Here is a 17,972-nt window from a genome sequence, read left to right on the forward strand (position 1 = left end):
GCATTTAAGGACAAAAGCCTCAGTCATGGCACATTGAGAAACTGTGACCTCTTTGTGTAACCTTTCTATTTTCAGCCGGCGTTGTGCCCTGTTGAAACAACTTGTGGTGGAAGTGGTTTTTGGGGGGACACTGGGTTAGAAACTGGCAGCCAGTCAAGCAAGAGTTGGCAGCTGTGTGGCACCGGCCCTTCCCTCTGATCCAATCCAGACTGTTTGCAACGTCACGGTGTGGCATCCTGCCCTTCTTCTTTAAAACACACAACCACAATCCCAAATAGTTCTAAATGGAGCATTGCGGGGCGCACTTATTTTGGCCCGATTGTAGCTACGCGACTTTTACTGTAAGAACCTTGGAATGGAGCAATCTGAGCTTTGGCTTGGAAGGCTGAGCTTTGCCAGAGCTGCTCAACCTGACAGCTCATGGATTCACTTTTCGAAGCAAAAGGTGCCCAGATCAATAGTAAGTGTGTATTTATGGCGTTGCCTTGGCTCTGGCCAATGACATTTGACTGTGCACAATGTAGCCGTGATTTGATGTGGCAACATGAGCAGTAACTAAGAAGACTCGTATGGACCTTAAGAATGCACCCCACCATTCTATGGCCTATTTTAAAAAAAAAAAAAAAAAAAAAAAAGGTCAGAGCAGTTTCGTTTCGCAGATGCTAAACTGTGGTGAAAATTAGTTGTTACCATTGCATGAACGCAAGTCAAATCATTTATTAAGCTTAAGCAGCGGTGATCAGCAAAGGCATGTAGCTTCGCATTAAGCAGCCACGTGGTTTTAAGAAAACACAAGCAGTCACGTAATCATCCTTAAAAACTTTTTAGGGATGGAATTTTAATGTGCCTGAAGAAGAACTGAGTTCTTGACCGATCTGTGTGGGTTTCAGCCAGGTGTTCTGGCTCCCTACCACAGTCAACACAGACTTTTTAGGTGTTAAAGTTGCCACCATGTGGGTTTGTTATTAATACAACCTGCAACCTTGAACAGAATAAGCAGCAGATCTTGACTGGTGGTTTAATGGAAGGAAAGTACTTGCAATATATGATTTTAAGCAAATTTGCATGGAGAACAGGAAGAAGCAATAGAAAATGTTCAACAGTCTGGATTTTCCTGGGTAAACAGTTCTGTGTTAAAATATTCCAAGTAGGAATATTTGCTTGTTTTGTGGATGTGTGCCTACACTTGCAATTAACTTTAAAACTAGGGTCAGGGTTTCAAACTAATGTTTGAAATTAGGGTTTCTAACGAGGGTTAGAGTTTCAAATTAGGGTTTCTAACTTGGGTTAGGGTTTCAAACTAGGTTAGGGTTTCAAAATAGGGTTTCAAACTAGGGATAAGGTTTTAATTATGTGTACGATTCCCAAATAACAATCTTTTACTCCGTGACCACAACCTGCAAATGAAAGTGTTGTTCTGCATGGAGGCAGGCAGAAAAATATTTTCACAGCCGCGCACATTCTCACTCCAACCCTGAAAGAAAAAGGTGGCGAAGCTGAGCAAAGTGGCTACTTGGGCACCTGCAGGTATTAAGTTTCCTCCACCGTCAGATCACGGTGCACCTGGAGTTTGTTGTGCCTTTCCGAGTCATGCTGGCTTGAAGCATTTCAAGGAGCCTTGTGCATCACGTGCGAGTCGTCCCTGACGGTCACATGCAGATGGAAGTTTGAGGGAGATAACACACACTTCTAAGCCACAAGTGACAGAATTACGCATGCTCATTATCGTTATGATGGTCACCAAACAAAGCTTAAAATCTGCTTCATGAAGCAGTTTTTAATTTTTACTCTATTTGGCACTCTGTTCAACTTTGGTATGAAAGCACAATGACTTATTTGACATTGCTTAAACCCCTTTATTTAAACCAACAGTGTAATTTACAGTAGTCACAAAATATAACTAGTTCATGAAGCAAACTTGAAGCTTCATTTTCCCGTCACGAGGTTATACTTGATCAAGAAATAATTCCGTTGATGTTCTCATTTATGTGGAGCGCTGCCATCACAATGTGAAGCTGTCCCTAATAAAGTGGCTAGAATGAGCATGTCACACCAGACTGACTTTGAAATGCCACACCACCACCAACAACTGTCAAGCCACTTTGTATTAGTTCTTTAACTGCACATTCATTCAACCACATTATCTGCAGCTCCTCTCACGTTTCTCCCGTTCGTGTAATCCCTCGTTTCTTATTACCTAATCTTCTCTACTGTTCTCCTTTTGACAAGGCCCAGTCTTTTTCCAAGCGGTCCCAGTCCGTCTGCCCACACTGAAAATCCCCATCTTCCGACAACAATATGATTAATGGTTCCATTTACTGACCCACTGTCAGCGGACTGTTGAGCCCTGCATATAATATAACCACAACTAAGATGCCTTGGAGGCAACCCATCTCTAGGTCTCGAGCAAGTGCTTTCTTGCCGCACAGCTGAAACAGCTGTCATTTCATAACGTTTCGAATGTCTGTCACATCTGACCGGAGATGAGACCAACTGAATGGAAGCTGCCTTAAGACTTTATGAATGAAGCGCTTCCTACTTTGTCACATAGACGAGTGTGCTTAGTCAAAAAAAGACAACTTGTCAAAGACGATCTGAGTAAATATTCTGGTTTTATATGTTTATTGAAACAAAGTAGAGTATTTAGCCAATTTGTAAAAAGTAACAAAATACTTGCTATTACACATGAAGTTTAACAAACCTCAAACTGACAAAGGAAGCTTATAAATATACATAAATCTAGGTGGGCTGCTGGAGATGCTTTGCTTTGAGTGGTATTGAAAATATGCTACTACTGTGAATTGGACCATCTGCTGTGTCGAACACCAACAGTGGACATGAATGAGAAGAAAAACACGAGTGGACAAATAAGGTGCATTTCCCTTTACCAAAAAAAAAAAAATGTGAAGAGCCACCAAAGTGAGTGATAACTTTAAAAGTGACTTCCACATCCAGAGTGTCGAACAAAAGGATTTATGTTTTGCTGCTATAATGGTGGATCTGGCAAAAGAAAAATAAATACATTTTACTGATCGGTTGGATAGACATACTATATACACACACGACATTGACTATTTCACCAATGTAATCAAAACTGCCCATATATATTCAAACCAGGTTATGTGTTGTAGAATATGGTAAATGTATAATCGGAATTAATATGGAAAACAGTGTTGGCTATAATATCGATATATTAACTGATGCACTGCAGTTAAAAACAAAACAAAACAGCTGAACAGGCACACACAGACAGGAAAGGCCTCTGTATAAAAGTGCATAATGGTGGGGGCCTTCTGCAGAACCTGCCGATTGCTCAGGCTTCTGGGAAAGCTTAATAAATAGCCCAGCCCCCAAAACCGTCCTCTGTCTGAACCCATTTTTCCCTCAATAGACTCACACAAACCAACAAGCGCTCCCCGAGTTGAGCGAGGAGAAGTTGGGATTGGGGATGTGAGAGCTGGCTTGGGAAAGGGGCCCATGAAAACACATCCATCCATACGACACACAAGCATTCTCCTGTCATCGCAGCCGTACAACAAAGCAGGAGCTTGAAGTCAACTGTGCGTCAAGTATCACACTACTTTTTCTTAGAAAAGGGAGGAACGGTCCAATTTTTGCTATCCATGAGACGGATCTCACAAAAGAAATATTTTCCGGGATTAATCGACTTGTTGGGATGAGGTGAAGGTGTTTCCAGCCATTTTGGGCACTTGCTGGGGGTTTAAAAAAAATCAGCTGGGCGAAAATAAAACAATCTCAAAATAAATATTTCATGATACTCTCAGTTCCCGAAGATGTGATTTGTTAGGGGGGGGGGGGGGCAAGTCTTTTTGCAATGGCATAATTGTTTAACTCTATAAATATAATTTATATAGTTTCTCTCTTCCATTCTTTCTGGGTCTTGGACTGCTTCACTTGCCATCGTCTGCAACTCTCTAGTCTCACTTGCAGACAAATTGGTCAACTATTTTGGTGCAACGCTTGCACTTGACGTAGCAGCACCAGTGGAACTTGCAGTGGCAACGCTCCACTAACTGGGCCTTGAACTGGTCGTAGCCGCGACCGCAACACATCAGCTCGCAGCCATCCATCCCCTCCGAGGTCTTGTTGCAAAGGCGTCCCACTGTGCCCAGTGAGCCAGTGCTTTGGTTCTTCAGGCAGTAGTCTGGACTGGACTCGATGTACACCAGGTCATGGCTTGTAGGGGGGTTGAACTTGTTGTTCATCTGCACCAGCTTCCCACGCGAGTTGAGCTTCATGGCTGCGGCACTGTCGTACTTCTCCTTCAACGCGTCGCCCACCTTGCGGAAGTCAGCCAGCTGTAGCCAGCAGGTCTTGAGGCTGCACGAGCCCGAGACCCCGTGGCACTTACACGACACGTGTGCTAGGTCGGACACGGTCTGAGGGAGAAGGAAGGAGACCACCAATGAATGAAAGTGAGTAAATCATGGGTCATCTTAATTATCTATACTACAGTCTAAATTAAATTGACAACTGGGTCATTCTGTGCCAAATCAACCAAGCAGTGTTTGATTTTAATGAAACTTAGTGAACTTGTTCATAGTGACGGTGCAAGAGAAAATCTTAAATTTTAGGTCAATCCAAGAACAGGTTTGGGAGCTACCCCTGGGCGAATGTGGACATGTTGGGCAAAAAAAGGTCACGGCCACCTTGCTTTGATGTTTAATCATTAAAAATCCGTGAGTAGCTGCTCTTTACTGCTGCAATTAGAGCAAAAAATAAAAATAATCTCTGAAACGTGTTGTGGTTTAGAGAATATGTGCGACATTTCAGGAAAAATTGATCCACAGGTTAAATTTAAAGGGCAAACAGTCAAGTAACTAAACTATGCAGCAATCTTTTAAATGATTGTTAACTTGAGATCTTTGTTGATTTCCCTTTCCGATACTAGCTTTGTGAACGTCGACCAAGTTGTTGCTGAGATATAAAAGGAGGTGGCCACGGCCCCTTTTTGCCAAAACAAATCTCAAAATTTGCCGAGCCGTATAGATCCCAAACCCCAGCTTCAATTTATCTAAAATTTGACACTGTGTTGTGTCATCACTATAAACAAGTACATCAAGTTCCATTCAGATCAACCCACTGGGTGATTTGGAATAGAACAACCCAGCTGTCCTGATCCTACACATTTGTGCAATGCAAAATAGAACAAAACAGTCCACTCTTCGAAAGACAACCGCCTGGCTAGAGATATTTTGGCTCCACGTTTGCTTTGAGGTGGTTTCAAGATGTTTGGGGAGGAAAATGAAACCCCAGAACTGTCAGAGTGATGCTATCTGCTCCACAGATCTCAGCACCGGCGGGGGAGAGCGGACAGAGCTGTTGAATCTGATTGACCCTTGTTGCCTTATTTCCAGCTTGGGCTTTTTTCAAAGCATGCAGAAAGGCCAAAGCACGGGGATTTATAACTCACAACTGTTCAGAACCATAAAGAGCTTTAAACGCGTGTCTGTGCACGTACCCTTCTTCCAGCCTCATTGTTGTGCAGATTCATCATAAGCCTCGCACTGTCCTGCGAGCCTTTGGGGTAGCTCTTCTCCCTCTCGCGAGCATCCACAAACTCCTTGGAGAATCTGTAGCCATAGTTGAGGTTGTCTCCGCAACCGCCCCACAGCCAGTCTCGCGGCAGGTCTTTGGGCCGAGCGGCACGGCTGCAGCCGCAACTGGAGAGATCCCCCTCTCTGCAGGCGCGGCTCACTGCGTTGACAACCCCCGCTGCGCTGATGGCGTAGGTGAAGGCCGTCTCTCGACTGCCTGTGCGCAATCAATTACAAAAGGCACCTGATTCAGTTCTGCAGGCTTTTAGTCAAACATGTTGAAAAATGCTTTGCTATGACTGGGCTTGAGCCAGAGAGTGGACAGCGCCCTCCGGTGACAAAGAACTCAGCCCACAAACAGCTGAGTTTTCCCAAATGGAAAACCACAAGGTCTCTTTCACATTGTCTGTCACGGCTGACGGATTCAGGGTTTTTTGCCCGCAAACCCCACCCTACCTCATTATTACTCAAAAAGAGAGAAACTCAAAATGCACCTCAGCAGTTTGGAACACACCATTCTCACCAAAGAGCAAAACTGAGGAGAAATGTAGACAATGTGTCTGATACAAAATGGAATAGAACATCTCAGAGTTTTGCAGCCCAAAAGCAAATCCAAAAGTGAAAAAGCAGATGGACAAAGACAGAGAAAGGAGAAAATAAAAAGATTTGTCAAGACATGAATAGGAAAAGACGCCTCTCGAAAATCAAAAGTGAGGCATCAAAAACAGCAAGAAGCAGTTTGGGTAAGGAAGCCTGCTAAAATGTTTGATCTATAACCAGCTGGGATATCCTGAAGGAGCTGAGTCGACAAGGGAGGATTTATTAACTGCTTGACTTATTTTTTTAATTCATCCTTTGAATATTGGCGTCGTGTCACACTTGCCGACAGTCTCGAGTGTCTACCCCTTCCCCGCTGCCTCGCCTTTAAACCACGCTAAAGAAAACCAGAAATGCAAAGTAGCTGTACTCTGAGCTCGTTTTTAAATCAAAAGCAGCGTCCTCAGACAGCGGGCAGACAGTCAGACTAGTCGACCAACATGGAGCGGAGAGCATGTTTAAAAATTACGATAGTGGATGATCACCAGCAGGCGACGTAAACCGCACCGATAAAGAAATTCTAGAACAGACCTCTGCTATTATCCGCATATTTGCTATCTGATTCAAATCACTCAAGCAGAAGATTTCAGACATCCCAACTCAATGGAGGTCAACCACATTCTGTTACTCCGGATCAGCCACACCTTCAGCTGCCTTATTTCTTGTGCAATGAAATGTGCATTATCCAGCATAAAAGAAACTCAAAGGCTCCACTATTGCAAAGTGGTTGAGAAGAGAAAAAAAGTACTACAAAGTAAATTCCATTCTCCAAAATGGGGTGGCAGCAGAGACGTACAGTATTTCAAACCTTTAAACATGACAGACAAAACTACGAAATATCTCCACAAAGTCAAAACTGCAGCAACATATTGACTGGATTCCTTGGAATCCATGTGGAAGATTATGATCAACAAAACTTGATGTCGACTTTTTTTCCTTCCTTTTCCTGAGATGCAGGTACATAGCCAAAGAAAACATTTAGCGGTTTAATCCAAGCTTGTTTCGTAAACGGAGGGATCAAAGACCCACAAGTTCATTTTCAAACTTCGCATACACTAGAGAAACGCTCCAAACTGAACTGAGCTAACCTTCGGTTCTATACGCGTCACTTTCCAAATGTCTTCGTCTCGCTTACCTATTTGCATGACCCGTCCAAAGACAGAAGAGTTGTCCACTGTGCTGCAGTTCCAGCGCCGATGCCTGAACTGGTACTGGCATTCTCTGATGCCCGTCTTTGCGCCTTCGCCGATGTACTGCATGTGGTCCTGGTAGAGCTGGCACAGTTTCTTCTGGCCCTGCGAGAGGCCCGCCAACTGGCTGCACAGCGGCTGGGCACCGATGATGTAGGCCTCTGGGATCAGCAGAGGGTTCATGGCTAAAGACCTGCATGAAAAAAGGGGAGTGGACTCAACGCAGGTGGTTTCAATCAAGGACCATCACAAGCCAAAACTGAGAAGCCACAAAAAAAAAGCAAAAAAAAAAAAAAAAGATAATCAACGGCTGATTGGTTTTCTGCCTTTCAGACTTGGAACATTTTTATTGCGCAGGCGAATCCTCAGAACAGCTTTAAATCTTAATGACATTGCATTGAAAAGTTATGCGATAGGCAGGGCCAAGCACGCAAGTGGCGGGCAGAAAAGAAGTGCACAGTAGGAAAGAAGGAAATGAGGAGGAACAATGAGAAGTCAAACACTTATTTGAGGCTCTACACCAGATTAAATAAAGAAATGCTCAACTCCTCGCATGTTGAAGAAGTTGAGCTGGGAGCAGTTCAACTAAAGAACCAATGTCCCATGACTGTTTCTTTTTTGTTCCTTTTTACAGCCTTTGGAAGGCTTTACTTTACTAAGACACCTCCCCCCACCAAAAAAAACAAACATATACATTAGCCCTTAGTAGGATTTCTCCACGACTAAAACTTAGCATACTTTTGAGCCATCTCCATTGGTTAGTTCAGGTCCATTTCCCTTAAGCGCTCAAACTGCCCCCGATTTTCTCACGCAGTTGATATTGCACATTTTCACAGCCCGACTTGTGAAATAACGATTTAAAGAGGGATATTAAGAAATAGCAGCACTACTCGGTGCATCATCTGGTTCCAGGCCGCAGGACAATCCGAGCGGCCCATCCCTCAGCCCCTCGAGAGAGACAATTAGCCTCTCGTGTAACTTGATCGACTGGGGGAACTGCAACGGAACACACACACACACGCACACACGCACACACGCACACACATACGCGCACGCACACACATAACAGGAAAATATAGTCTACATAGACACTATGCAGACATGCTACCCCCACTACATCATTTACCCCTGACGTTTTCTCAAAGAGGAAACTCAAAGAGAGTTTGTACTTTTCGGTCAAATTGCCAGTGGGCCTTTGACTCGATACTCAACTTGTACAGTATCGACACGATAAAAATAAAAACTATTTTTTGCTTATTGTTACATCATGGTTGATGCCTTCACTTGATCAGTCGAAGCAAATTTTAATTCAATTTTTTTCGTGAGCCGAGTTGTGATAATAAAGTGTACAACAAGCGTGTCGTGAGAGATCATCAAGGGTGTTGTGAGAATTTATCTGATTTGTCCAAAAATGCGTGTGATGTGCATTATGACTGGCAGAGTCAATTGAATTTATCTTTTAATAGGAATAATTGTGACTTTCAAGTGTAAAATGGTGTGGTGTTTTCAAAAGCAGCGGGCACAGATTTTCAGTTTTTCCTTTGAAGAGCAGCACTCGATGCATGTCAAACATGGGGATGCTGACACACATTTTGACTAAGATCAATGGAAAACCACACATTCTGCATTTATATATTATTTATAATTTTTGCTTGGTAAAAAATGAAAACGGGAGAGAAAGAAAGGTTTCCCTGAAATGTTCATGTGAGCATGTTGTGGTAAAACTGAAGCCAAGTAGCGTTACAAAAACATTTGAGTTTTGTAAAAAAAAAAAATAAATAAATAAATAAAAGAGCAAAATGGTCTTGCATGGTTACAAATGTGAAAATATCACACTGCACAGACGGGAAAACACATACCACCATGAGTTGGCCTCCACCACCACCTGCATGAGGAGTGTAAGCAGTGTGAGTGCAAAGACGCAGTGTCTGGAGTCCAAAAGTCTTCCTAGAGGCCAGCAGGTCGGCCGACACGCACAATCCAGTCCCAACTTCATCGTCATGCCAATCTGTGGGATGACAGAGCAACATGTCACTCACGCTTACACACGCACACGCACACGCACACGCACACGTACACGCACACGCACACGCACACGTACACGTACACACACACGCACACACACACACACACACACACACACACAAGTGCACTGTCACTTGTGCATGCTGCAGGAAATACTTTCATGAACTCTTTCATACGCACAACTGCTTTGAGTGTTGTACTAAGATGAATATTTGCAGCTGCTGAGTGTGAATCACATGATAGACATGGAAGCCAACAAGGACAATGGCCCTGAAATCTCAGCCTGATGCATTCCTGACCATTTAATTTACTCGCAGAAATTTCAGTTCAGTTTTCATGCACAGAAGACAAACATGTTCAATGGAGGTTATATCATGAATGAGTTATGTACTAAACTTATATTTTTAATTGTATGCAGCCAATACTCATACATGTACATAAAAATGGAAAACAACTAAAAGTGTGTATGTGCTCAATACTCAATTAAATTAAAAATAACAAAAGGCTACATATTATTAACTTTCAAAACAGATAAGTGCTATTTTATACAAATTGTATTTAATGGTAAAGTCAAAGTAGAATAGAATGGCCACGAGGTGGGGGTGGGGGGCACGCAAGCGGGTGATGCTGAGGCCTGTGATGCTCAGCACTTTTTTTTTTTTTTTTTAAATAAATAGGACTAAAAAAATGCAGATACACGTCTGACTGCCCGAAATGGAGCTGCAAGAGGGCTTATTTTAATCACGCGGCGAGATTTTCTACATGATTACCAGACAAACACAAAGAGCCCACCACTCTACGCGGAACAAAGTCTTGGGTGCAGTGACGTAAATTTGCAGCCAATCAAATTATTATATTTGCATAAAAATTACAAAAAATAATTCTACCTGTATTAGAGTATATTTAAAAGATGTAGGTAGTTGTGCGCTTGCGAATTCGAGGCGCTGCGGGCTTCTGAAGTCGGTGAACCCCCCCACCCCTCCCCCCTTGAAAAACATTTGACCCCAACAAAAGTGGCCCTGCTCGTTGACCTGTTGACTGATAACTAGCACACCCATTTGTGGACCTAAAAGTGGAATCGAATTGAGCGCACTTCCGTTAGAGATCAATCAGAGGAACGTCGTCAAAAATGATCACAGTGACGGTAGAGTCAAGTAATTTGAATTCGGAACATTTCCACAGGTCATAAGGAAATTGTTTTAATCTGTCAATTTTGTTTTTCCATCTCAAAACTATTTAAATATTAAGAAGCACTAAGACAACATGGGCCAGGGCCAAAATAAAGTTATTACGTATTACGACATTCGTGGTTATTTTTTATTTTATTTCATTGACGGAACACCCATTTAAACCCTTAAATGAACTCCGCGCGGTTTTATATATTTATCTAATTTTCTCTTGTCTTTGTTTCTCCGTACTGATGTTCAAACCAGGAGAGGGAGCCAATTACTACGCTTTGATTTATAGCAGCGCGAAGAAACGATAATAAAAAAAATAAAAAATGTAATTTTAACATTTATTTCATATCATATATCACTTTATTCGTTATTTATTAAATTGGTCGTTTGATTAACATAGGGCAAAAATAAAAATACAATTATACGAATTAAAAATAAATACAAAAATAACGAAATTAGGTTTTCCACATGCAAAAAGGCGCACTTGTAAAATAATGACCAGTAACGCTATACTCACCGGAGAGCTGGAAGATGTAGTCTAATTTCTACAGACGATGTCAAACCGATAATCCCAGTACGGGCAGTTGGATAATTTACTTCCTTTCTCTCGCTGTTTTATCCCAATCTGTCGCACACGCTTGTTGGAGATAAAGTTGAAAGTCCTTCAGCTTTGGAGACCCCCAAACAATCAATAAAATATGTAGACCTGGATGCGCTCCGTGCGCCGAACAAGGGAGTAAGGAGCGAAACTTGACGAAAGACTTTAATCAGGCAATTAATGAGTCAAAGAGAGGAGTTATTTCAAAAATGTGTCACACTGGGTTGACGCGACAAATGTCAGTGGCCGTTCGAAATCACTTTTAACGGGGGAAACCGTTTAAACAGATTCTACTTGAAGGGCATCCAGTAATAATAAAAAAATAAATAAATCCCAGTCGCGCACGCTCTCAAGTCATTGAGCGTTTTACCAAAGAAAAGATCCACGCGTTGCTCCACGCCACGAGCGACTTGTCAATTTAGTTCCCATTCTGCGCTAGGACGTCTCTGCCAATCCGCGAGTCCAAACCGTGGCAACCAGTCATCCGCCTCGCGACAGTGCGGGGGTCAGCTCCAAACAAAAGTCTTCCAAAAATATCAAATAAAAACTAGGTTCCAAAGGGTGCGTCTTGGCGCGTGCACGCTGCAACGAGGAGCAAACACAAACAAGCAAACAAATAAAAGAAGAAACAGCCGCGACTTTTGCCGAGGCTCCCGGGTGTCGTCCTCCTCTGCCGCGTGTGAGCTCAAGTGCAGCAGACTGGAGACGTCTTGTGCTTCCTCTCTCCTGAGTTCTTTGCCTCTCTCACCTGCTGGTGTGGCCTCCTCCCACAATGCATCATGAACGCGCAAGTAGGCCTCCACATAGCGCATGCGCAGTCTCTCCCACGCCACAGACATTTGAATTGAGAAGGAGAAAGGCGAGGGTGGGACAGGCTGTAACAAAACAAACCTCTCTATTACCTAAAATAAACTTGAAAAAGCACCTGAGGCTATTACCTTATCCATTCCAGAGCAGAGTGAGGATTTTCCCCTTCAGCAGATTGAGTTTCGTCCCAGCAAAATGGTATTGTGTGCTTTTACAGGCTGCTCTCATCACCTTCAGGCCTTTCCAGGATAGCGGCCTATACTGTAATTATTATTCCACGCTACATGATCTACAAACATAAAGCAGAGATCCACAGGCTTACACCTCAAATATTATTCCGTGAACCAGACGACCGGTGTCGAAGGTCAGAGTGTTTTATTAATTTCACAACAGCATGACGCTGTAAATTGCTTAAGTTGACGCCAGCTAAAAATAAATATTTCAAGTAGGACGTGCTCAAACAAATAATTGCTGAAACATGGCGGACAACAATCAAACTTAAACAAATGATAGGGTGTACAGTTTAGCCACAGGACAGAAAGTTTGATGACACACACTTTTCTAGAATCTAGTTTTTGCAAGTCAGCTGTTAGCAGGCTTGCGTGCCAAGGTGCATCCAGCAGCTGGTCTTACCCGAATATCTCAGCTGCATTTGCGATCCCGCCCTGCTCCACCCGCACCAGTGTCTCAGCACCCGCCCTCCTCCGTCACCTCCACACCCACCCCCATTCTCTCAGGATGAAAAGCCAGGCAACATCAGTTAATAAGAGCGGGAAAGAATTGCTAGACCATGAAAACTGGGAAAAACTTCAAGTCTATTGTTGAAAGTGCCATTAGCGGCGGTGAAATTGTAATCTTGTGAAAATAGCCATTACTGCACTCCCTTTGGCCAGCAAATACCGCCAATGTCAATGTTATTGACATGATTTCGCATAAAAGACACCTTGTTGTTCCTGTGAAAGCAAAGTTTATTAAAACAACAGGAAACATGCTGACCACTGCAAAACACTGTGGGACAAGTCAAGGGTGAATACTGTGAGCGCCTTCAAACAAACATTCGGAGTCATGCTGAAAGCAGATCTAACGCCACCCACACGCAGTATTAAAAAAAAAAAAACGGTATACATTGTTTCACCGTAGCAAACAAATAATTTTAGAGTTGGATAAAAACAATGTGCTCTGTGCTGATATTGTCATGAATTTAAGAAACCCAAAGTCCTTGTTTTCTCTTTTACAGTTGTAAATAGCCAGTTGTGCAAGTATCAATTTTCATTTTTTTCCCTGCAATGTATTGTTTACTTAATCTTTGGAATTGTGTTTAAGAAAAATCAAAAGGTGAGAGTGGGAAGATTCACACTTAATAAATTTTGTTTTGAAGGTTTTATGATCCAATTGTTCACCTTACAAGTTGCTTCCTAGTGAATATCATGCACTACACAAAATAAATATACAAACAAAAATAAACGTCACTTTTCAAAAACAAAAGTAGTGGCACTAGGATATGAAATGAATGTAAAAAAACAAACAAGAATACATGATAGTGTTTGATCAAACAAATGCACAGCAGGCTCAACGTAGATATTATTCCTGTTTATACATTACGGACCATTAGGCACACCGTATTAATTAATGGGTCCATAAAAAAAAAATTATACATAGGACATTAAAATTTGTTGATTTTGGAGAAAATGAAAAGTTTTTAAGTGCGCCTTATGGTCCGAAACATACGGTAACTATAATTTGATCCTTTCTGATTCAAGTGTCATTCAAACTGATTTGGGAGAATTTCAGCCTCTCCCACAAAGCAAACGGGAGAAAGTCCATCAAACTCGGTTCAGTTTGCAATTCCGCTTTAGAACATGAAAGATTCTGATCCGGTTTCATATCAGAAGAATGTGTCTGTCTCCATTGGCACCATACATAGTAGAGAAGGTCTTGGTGGATCTGAGGGTGAGGTCCATGTTGTGAAAAGTCCAAAAAATCAGTGCAGTGGCAGAAGATTACACAATATCGCTGCACCAAAAGTTGATAGGTAATTCTACTGGCTTGGCTACATTCATATGAAAAGTGGCGGCTCAATTGTCCAAAAGCCAGAACCCAAAAGAAAATATTTTAGCCTGCCCACAATCCTCCACACCTAGCAAACAGGGGATATAAAGGCAGGGGGCACATTCAAGCAAGAGCCCAACATTGCTGACCACTCCCCCTCCCCTACATTAAGGTCATGGCATATGTCAGTAAAGAAGAAGACGACATTCTGAGCTTATCAGAAGTTATAGGTCCATGTCACATCTGGTGGTAATGTCATGCTCATCTGAATGCATCACTGGACCTCTTTGTAACCGGTTGTCCAAGCAGCTGTTGACAGAAACAGGATGAAAAAAAGTCTTTGTGTGAGAGGTCAAATACCAAGAAAAAACAACAACAACAAAAATCAACAGTAATATGACGATTCATCACGTAGCATGTGTTTTTTTTAAAGGTAATTTGTCATATCTTAAAATGCTACAAAAACATTGCTCGGTAGTGGACAAATAAAAGCTTGGCGTCTCCTATCAGGTTTTCCATTTCTTTACCGCTTTGTTTTCCAAAATGTCTGGCAAGCCTTCAGAATTCCTTAAGAATGTTCTAAACGCAGTTGGCAGCAGCCTAAACATCAAGTGCTCATTAATTTAAAAAAAAAAAAAAAAGGGGGGGGGGACTCAATTAGGAACCTGTCTGTTATTCAGGCAGCACAGACGGCAGGAAAAAAAATCACTACTTTCCTGAGGGTTGTTGAAAAAAAAGTGTCTATCATGATGAGGGCGGCTCAGCCCACATGCCCCCAAATATTATTTGGTGTCTGACATTATTATTGTGGGTCACACACATTTGATCAGGTGATCATCATTTTGATTTCCGAGAAAAAATAAGAGCTTAGTGTGTTGGCCTTAAAAATGGATCACATGGAATGTGCTACTCACACTCTGATTGGCTTTTTGGATGATCATCCGTTACAACCAGGAGTAAATACGCAGACGGTGCAATGAAAGTGCCATCATTTGTCATGCAAAAACGTCCATGTACGAACCCAAATGTGAGTTTGTCTTAATTTGTGACTCAAGTTTCTCTGCTGTCGTCTGCACTTAGAATAGAATCAATAAATACGTCCCCTGGTAGAGCATAATAGAGAGCGTGACCTGTTGATGTGCTCAAAGAGCACGCCGCTTTCTTTTCTGTCAACACCTCTCTAACACCACACAGCAGATGCATTCACTACATAAACTCAAGCCAGTGGCCGCATTCACAATGAGGGAAGGCGTGGCAATGTAGCCATGTTTGTGTTCATGCTTGTTGGGCTGCAATATTAAGATGAACTATTAAATGAAGCCCCCCCCCACCACCACCACATAATTTTCATTTGGCACCCTTTGGTTCATCAGTTTGAGGATTTATTTTAAAAATATTTTTCAAATTATTTTATATTTATATAAAATGTTTTTTTATATACCGTATTTGCCGGTGTATAAGTCAACTCGGTGTATAAGTCAACCCCCTAAAATTTGACGGAAATTTACGATTTTATGATATATCCTTTGTATAAGTCGAGCTCAATTGTTGCATTATATTAAACTTCAAAATTCAATCAGAAATATGCGAAATTTATTGACGAAATGTGTTCAAATTCCGGGAGGTCGTACGCATGCGCAGTGGCCGGAAATAGCTCCAGCCGAGCGGATCGGCTGTTTATAAGCACCGCGGAGGAGATCGCGGAGCCTCATTCGACTTCCAGCGGCCGGCGAGCTCGCGCACGCCGCCCGGCACCACCGGGAGGCCGGAAATAGCTTCAAGCCGAGCGGATCGGCACTTTATAAGCACCGCGGAGTAGATCGCGCAGCCTCATTCGACTTCCAGCGGCCAGCGCACTCGCGCACGCCGCCTGGCACCACCGGGAGGCCGTGCGCACGCGCCAAGTGGCCGGAAATAGCTCCCGCCGAGCGGATCGGCTCTTTATAAGCACCGGGAGGAGATCGCGGAGCCTCATTCAACTTCCAGCGGCCGGCGAGCTCGCGCACGCCGCCCGGCACATCCGGGAGGCTGTGCGCACGCGCCAAGTGGCCGAAAATAACTCCCGCCGAGCGGATCAGCTGTTTATAAGCACCGCGGAGGAGATCGCGGAGCCTCATTCGACTTCCAGCGGTCGGCGAGCTCGCGCACGCCGCCCGGCACATCCGGGAGGCCGTGCGCACGCGCCAAGTGGCCGAAAATAGCTCCCGCCGAGCGGATCGGCACTTTATAAGCACCGCGGATGAAATCGCGGAGCCTCATTCGACTTCCAGCGGCCGGCGAGCTCGCGCACGACGCCCGGCACATCCGGGAGGCCGTGCGCACGCGCAAAGTGGCCGAAAATAGCTCCCGCCGAGCGGATCGGCTGTTTATAAGCACCGCGGAGGAGATCGCGGAGCCTCATTCGACTTCCAGCGGCCGGCGAGCTCGCGCACGCCGCCCGGCACACCCGGCACACCCGGGAGGCCGTGCGCACGCGCCAAGTGGCCGAAAATAGCTCCCGCCGAGCGGATCGGCACTTTATAAGCACCGCGGATGAAATCGCGGAGCCTCATTCGACTTCCAGCGGCCGGCGAGCTCGCGCACGACGCCCGGCACATCCGGGAGGCCGTGCGCACGCGCCAAGTGGCCGAAAATAGCTCCCGCCGAGCGGATCGGCACTTTATAAGCACCGCGGATGAAATCGCAGAGCCTCATTCGACTTCCAGCGGGCCACGCACTTGCGCACGCCGCCCGGTTCAAATTTTCTAAGTGCAACGCACAATGAGATGCATGAGAAACGGCCATCACATTTGAAGCGATGAATACGAAGTTAAATTTTATGACTCGGTGTATAAGTCGAGGTCGATTTTTTTCGGTCGATTTTGGATCGAAAAAGGTCGACCAATACACCGGCAAATACGGTATTTAAAATGTATCTAAAATATACGTATTTTGTATTCATTCATTCAATTTATTTCCCTGGCTGGGGAGGGGGTTAGGTGGCGCAAAAGCTGATAGCGTCTAGCTGGATTCTTGGGGACCAATTCAAGATGAGGAAACTGCAGCTCAACCTCCTTGAAGACACTGCCAGGACAATCGAGGACACCTCCGACATCCATTTTTTCATTGATTTTCATATTATGTATTACTTGTGCCCTCTCTGCATCCATTACAACCTGGTGATCCTGAAAGGGGGATCCTTCCATCTGTGGTCCCTTCTCAAGGTTTCTCATTTTCCCCTGGCAGGGTTTTTTTGAGTTTTTCCATGCCCTTTTGGAAGCTTAAGATCAGGGGATGCTTTGAGAATAATTGTCAATTTTTGGCTATGTGAAGCCCTTCGAGACTGTTTGTGATTTAGGGCTATACAAATAAACTTGACTTGACTTGACTTGACTATTTATTGTGGTTCATTATTCAAGGAATCGATAAAGTGATCGATAGAATAATCGATTCTAAGATGATTCGAAGCCCTAAAATCAGCCTAAATATTTGTTACAGAGAACTTGAGCGATAGAAACATTACCTACTTGACATCACAAATGCCCGGGAATAATAATTAACATTTAATGTCGAACAAATAAAGCAACACATAAAACAGATTCTAAAAACTAAGGCCTACAGTGTGTCATCTCAGGAGTCAAATGCATCTCCTCCGAAGCAAAAGCCTCAAGACTTTACTCAAGCTGTTTTTTCTTCATTTCTCATTTTCCTACCCTTTCTTTTTTCTTTTACAACTTCCTCCTAGATGGGGCTGCAGCTCTAACCCAAACAAAACCCAATTTTTTAGTTATTGGCCCTCATGGCATGTAATGGAGAATCAAGGTAATTATCCCTACAGCTGTTTTCACTTGCTTTTTATGTAAGCAATACCTGGCTGATCCAGAGAGCAACAGTGAGGCCCTTCTTAGCGCCGCAGGCCTCCAGGCTGGCTGGAATTAGAGTGCAAAATGCCAGATTTGCGCCCCCCGACCGCCCCCCCCCCAATGCTGCC

General features: G+C 43.6%; 2 protein-coding genes across 8 annotated transcripts in view; both read right to left on the reverse strand.

The window, feature by feature from the left end:
- Nucleotides 1-2,595: 2,595 nt before the first annotated feature.
- On the reverse strand, nucleotides 2,596-11,857 carry LOC148401393 (protein Wnt-5a-like). 2 transcript variants are annotated; one of them, XM_088356579.1, is made up of 5 exons: nucleotides 11,517-11,857; nucleotides 9,205-9,353; nucleotides 7,291-7,538; nucleotides 5,483-5,775; nucleotides 2,596-4,400 (listed from the first exon to the last, which is right to left on the reverse strand). In XM_088356579.1, the coding sequence occupies exons 2-5, from the start codon at nucleotides 9,345-9,347 to the stop codon at nucleotides 3,942-3,944; spliced, it is 1,143 nt and encodes a 380-aa protein (XP_088212705.1). In that variant the 5' UTR covers nucleotides 9,348-9,353; nucleotides 11,517-11,857; the 3' UTR covers nucleotides 2,596-3,941. The 2 variants fall into 2 exon arrangements, with proteins under 2 accessions (XP_088212705.1, XP_088212699.1); XM_088356573.1 differs by having other exon boundaries at nucleotides 11,066-11,856.
- Nucleotides 11,858-12,094: 237 nt separating this feature from the next.
- LOC148401394 (ERC protein 2-like) overlaps nucleotides 12,095-17,972 on the reverse strand; it is a 118,437-nt gene continuing 112,559 nt past the window's right edge. For 5 of the 6 annotated variants that reach the window (XR_015853178.1, XM_088356572.1, XM_088356547.1 and 2 more), the window contains one exon: nucleotides 12,898-14,311. Coding sequence is in view for 3 of the 6 variants with exons in the window: in XM_088356572.1 (XP_088212698.1) it covers nucleotides 14,264-14,311 (48 nt within the window). In the remaining 3 variants the exon portion in view is untranslated. Of the gene's footprint in view, nucleotides 12,243-12,897; nucleotides 14,312-17,972 lie in introns of those variants that run through there. The other variant, XM_088356562.1, reaches the window with a different exon arrangement.

Source organism: Syngnathus floridae, chromosome 2, assembly GCF_059516105.1.
Source record: "Syngnathus floridae isolate MCC-2025c chromosome 2, RoL_Sflo_1.0, whole genome shotgun sequence".
NCBI lineage: Eukaryota > Metazoa > Chordata > Actinopteri > Syngnathiformes > Syngnathidae > Syngnathus > Syngnathus floridae.